The 5,120-nt window shown below is 54.9% G+C and overlaps 1 protein-coding gene across 1 annotated transcript; it reads left to right on the top strand.

Moving 5' to 3' along the window:
* Positions 1-1,328: 1,328 nt before the first annotated feature.
* On the top strand, positions 1,329-2,743 carry LOC149355885 (uncharacterized). Its single transcript, XM_089577710.1, has one exon. It carries the CDS (start codon positions 1,556-1,558, stop codon positions 2,741-2,743), a length of 1,188 nt encoding a protein of 395 aa, XP_089433836.1. The 5' UTR covers positions 1,329-1,555.
* Positions 2,744-5,120: the final 2,377 nt, after the last annotated feature.

Genomic DNA, 5,120 nt, shown 5'->3' on the forward strand with positions numbered 1-5,120 from the left:
TGCTGGTCGCGCTTGCAAGTGTGAACAACGTTGTCGTCGATCTGCTGACTGGTCGCAAGCGACTGCTGATCGCATGCCCTTCGCGACTCGCAAGTGTGAATGGGTCCTGCGCTGGCTGCAGAAAGGCACACAGCAGCATGCCGGCATTGCGACTATAGCTTGAAGCAGAGAGCCAATGTCAAGGAAGGTGGCTAGGACACGAAACAAGAAAGTTGCACTTGTTGTGGCTTCGACGGGCGCCGTACTTTTCAATCCGGCCTGAGCGAAGTCCGGCAGGTGTGTGCCCAAGAAATGGCGGAGGCACCGCGGTTCACGCGCCACCCACCAGATGGCGCTGAATTTTCTAAAGGGTCTATTTCACGGAGTACAATTTCTAACTACACACAGGGCTTCGATGGCGCACTGCGCTCGACTGATGCTTCAAGCTAGTGAAAGCAAGGAAAGTTCCTTGTGCCCCCTCTAAAAATTGTTGTTTTGGGAGTTTATGAACATTGCGTGACGCCTTCAAATACGAAAGACCTGAAGTGTTTTGGAGCCATACCGTTTGTCTGGCTTCCATTGGTTACCGTCACATAAAGCGACGTGCATATCTGCGCATGTTATTGTAAATAAGCTCTCCAGCAGTGCGGCCTGGAATAAGAAAAAGCCACAGGCGCGTATCTAGCTCCAACTTTTGTTTTTCAAACGAAGTCAGTCCCTGATTGATACTTTGCACATACTCATGGGCTCACCAACCTCAACCATGAATCTTTGTCAACCGATCTTGCGCTCTTGAGTGAGCTGTCGCCTAGCAGCAGCAACACCACATTAAATTCCTTATATGTGAATTAAGTAAATAAATAAATATTGCTGCGGCTGGAATTCGAACCCGCAGCAGCGCGAACACTTCAGCTTCGCTGGCCAGAGCACTACGCTATCGCCACAGCCGATCACGCCTCGTGTTAACTGCAAGAAAATGTTGCGCTGTGCATTGCACATAGTCATCTTCATCAGATTCCAGGCGCGAACAGATCAGATCACCTTAACCTCGATCAGAGATCAATCTTAGTCTAATACCCTTGCCAGACTTGTCGACGACCCAGCAGAGCAAAACCATGAGCCAATGAGGCTAAACACAAGCTTTGAAACGTCTATTTAGGTTAACGTTGTTAAAACCCTACCCGTTTTCGGCTGTGTGCACAACAATTAGAGTATTATTTCTTGTCTCTTAAAGTGAGAACTGCAGCTGGAAATGGTGCATTGGCAAATGTGAGGATGTATGCGTTGATTTAAATTACTTGGACTCGGTGAAGGTAGCTTTGCGTTCTGCTTTTCGAAACACTCGATCATATTGTTACCGATGGACCGTGAACGAAGAAGTGGCGGTGCGCTGAACGACGACGACGTTGACAGTTGGTAGCTGGGCCCTCGGTGTCTGAGCTGAGTGCTGGCCATCTCAGAGCAGCCGCCAACACAGACTTACCGCCGTAACATCCCCGTAACATCTTTTGGTGGAGGTCGCGGGTTCGAGCCGACATGCCGACGAGCCGACGAGACGACGGGCCGAACGGGCGAGATGACTACCGACCCGGCCCCTCCGTCTGCGCCTGCCACGCCAACTGTCGTCGTAGCTCACCCTCGCGACCCGGGCACATTCTGCGGTACAGATGGCGTGGATGTCGAGGACTGGCTCTCGCTCTATGAGCGTGTTAGCCAGCACAACAGGTGGGACGCCACGCTGATGCTGGCCAATGTGATATTTTATCTTGCCGGCACCGCACGCGTGTGGTTCGAAACCCACGAAGAAGAGATTGCCACGTGGGATGCCTGCAAGCAGAAGCTCCGCGACCTGTTTGGGAAACCAGTTGGCCGTCAGCTTGCTGCCAAAAAAGAACTTTCAGCTCGCGCCCAAACGGCCACCGAATCATATATTACATACATTCAAGACGTCTTGGCACTGTGCCGAAAGGTCTATCCCAACATGACCGAGGACGATAAAGTAGGCCACATTCTTAAAGGCATTGCCGACGATGCCTTCCACCTTCTTCTATGCCGGGACTGCTCTACGGTTGACTCCGTTCTGCAGGTGTGTCGACGCTTCGAGCAGGCCAAGCACCGGCGCATTGCACACCGCTTTGATCGCCTGCCTAACACCGCTGCCAGTTCCACGTGCGAGGATCTTCCGACACTGAGGCAGCCTTCAAACCCCGACAACGTGACTCGCATCGTGCGCCGTGAACTTGAGGCCCTGGCTCCTGTTACGACCAACGCGCCCTTGTCGGACAACACCCTGGCCACAATATCCCTTATTCAAGCTGTCGTCCGCCAGGAGGTCGCCAACTTGGGCATGCCCTCCAGCCATCGTCCCGTCGAACCACGGAGTGCGAGCCCCATCTCTCCCGTGGTCGCTACTGCTACGGCCCGCAACACCTTCGTCCCAAGTTACACAAGGTATCGCAATCCCGATGAGTGGCGTACTCCTGACGACCGGCCGATCTGCTTTACGTGCTCGCGCGTAGGCCACATCTCTCGCCACTGCCGCAGCCGTTGGTCCGCACCTCCCCGACCTTTGCCCTACGTCGACCGCCGTTATGACTATGGACCCCGTCGCTTCACGCCTCGGAATGACCCACCCAGCGCCGAGTCCACACCGCCTCCTCGCAGAACCAGCCGCTCTCCCTCTCCGACAGCCCACCGTTCCCGCTCACCTCTTCCGCACCGCAGTTACTCACCGTCCTCTGCAGGCCGCTTCGCGGTAAACTAGCCAGTGCAGCTCCCGGAGGTGATGCTGCATTGGTGCCCCGACCTGAAAATCCTCTACTGACCCAGCCTTCGCCCTGTAATCTGCTCGACGTTTTTGTGGACGGTGTTCCTGTTTCTGCCCTCATTGACACTGGTGCCCAAGTCTCGGTTCTTAGCTCATCCTTTTGCCGTCGCCTCAAAAAAGTTCAGACCCCTGCCGCTTCGCCCACCGTTCGCGTTGCCGATGGCAGCACTGCTGCCGTCACTGGCTTGTGCACTGCCCGCGTCACTCTTGCCGGTCATAACATCCCAGTTTTGTTCACCGTCCTCGAACACTGCCCTCACAATGTGATCCTTGGTCTAGACTTTCTAACCGCTCACTCTGCCCTTATCGACTGCTCCAGCGGCCTTCTACGATTGGACCTGCCTCTCAGCTCAGCCGACACACCCTCAAGCTCCACGCCCCGCCTTCGCTCCACCGAGTACGCTCGCCTGCCCCCTGACTCTGCCGTTTATCTGCCTATGTCACCATTTCCTGCGGTTCCTGATGGGGATTATCTTGCCTGCCCACTCGCCGATGTCGTTCTCTCTCGCAATGTTGTTCTTCCGCACCTCATCGTGAGCGTCACCAAGAATAGCACCTACCTCCCTGTCCTCAACTTCAGCTTGTCACCACAAGTTCTTCCTGCAGGCATATCGCTTGCTACTTTGTCTTCTCTCACCGACTGTACCGTCACTGCTCTCTCACCTGGACCGCCTTCTACTGTCTCTCAAGCGCCCGACATCCCGTCCAACGTTACGCAATCCATTTCTGCGATGATTGCTTCTGACCTGAGCCCCGAGCATGCACAGGATCTTCACAACCTTCTGGTGTCCTACACCGACATTTTTGACTTCGCTTCTGCTCCTCTGGGTCAAACATCGGTAGTGACTCACCGCATTGACACCGGCGATGCAAGACCTATACACCGGAGGCCTTATCGTGTGTCGCTACCAGAGCGCCAGGTCATCCAGCGGGAGGTGGACAAGATGTTGGCCAACGATATCATCGAGCCTTCAAACAGCCCTTGGGCATCTCCTGTCGTGCTCGTGAAAAAGAAAGACCAAACTTGGCGGTTTTGCGTCGACTATCGTCATCTCAACAAGGTCACGAAGAAAGACGTCTATCCCCTTCCGCGCATAGATGATGCCCTGGACTGTTTACATGGCGTCCGCTACTTTTCTTCCATCGACCTTCGTAGCGGGTATTGGCAAATCTCTGTTGACGCAAGAGACCGCGAGAAAACAGCTTTCGTCACCCCTGATGCCCTTTACCAATTTAAGGTCATGCCCTTCGGCCTTTGTAACGCCCCTGCCACATTTGAACGGATGATGGATTCGTTACTCCGGGGCTTCAAGTGGACGACCTGTCTTTGTTACTTAGATGATGTAATTGTTTTCTCGCCCTCTTTTGAAACCCACCTGCGTCGCCTTTCGTCCATCTTGGCACTTTTCCGCCGCGCAGGTCTTCAACTCAACTCAAAAAAATGTACTTTCGGCCGCCGCGAACTCAAAGTCCTCGGCCATTTGGTGAATGCGAGTGGCATACAACCTGACCCTGATAAAGTTCGTGCCGTCAGTGCTTTTCCCTGTCCCCGCTCGCCCAGCGATGTCCGCAGCTTCATCGGTCTCTGTTCCTACTTTCGCCGGTTCGTCCCGAACTTCGCAGCCGTCGCTCGCCCTCTCACCAATCTGTTGCAGAAAGGCGTTCCTTTTTCCTGGGGCCCAGAGCAGGCTGCTGCATTCTCCAGCCTTATCGCCGTCCTCACTAACCCTCCTGTATTGGCCCATTTCAACCCGTCTGCCCCGACTGAACTTCGCACTGATGCCAGTGGTCACGGAATTGGCGCCATCCTTGCTCAGCGACAACGCGGCCAGCACTGCGTGATTGCGTACGCCAGCCGTCTTCTTTCTTCCGCCGAGAAGAATTACCCTATCACAGAACGCGAGTGCCTGGCTCTTGTTTGGGCCATTGGAAAATTCCGCACATACTTGTTTGGCCGCCCATTCACTGTTATCACCGACCACCACGCCCTGTGCTGGCTCTCCTCTCTCAAGGACCCTACTGGCCGCCTTGGCCGGTGGGCATTGCGATTGCAAGAATACACCTTTTCCGTGGTTCACAAGTCCGGTCGCCTTCATCAAGATGCAGACTGCCTGTCACGCTATCCCGTCGATCCTCCTTCTACAGACTGTGAGTCGTCGGATGCCTGTGTCCTTTCCATCTCCGACCTCTCCCACATTGCCGACGAACAGCGCTTGGATCCCGCCCTCACCTCTCTCATCGACCGCGTCAGCACCGACCGGCGCGACACTTCTCTGGCCCGGTTTTTGCTCGACGGAAACACGCTGTACCGCCG

The sequence above is a fragment of the Amblyomma mixtum genome, chromosome 3, assembly GCF_055824585.1.
Source record: "Amblyomma mixtum isolate Tamu chromosome 3, ASM5582458v1, whole genome shotgun sequence".
Lineage (NCBI taxonomy): Eukaryota > Metazoa > Arthropoda > Arachnida > Ixodida > Ixodidae > Amblyomma > Amblyomma mixtum.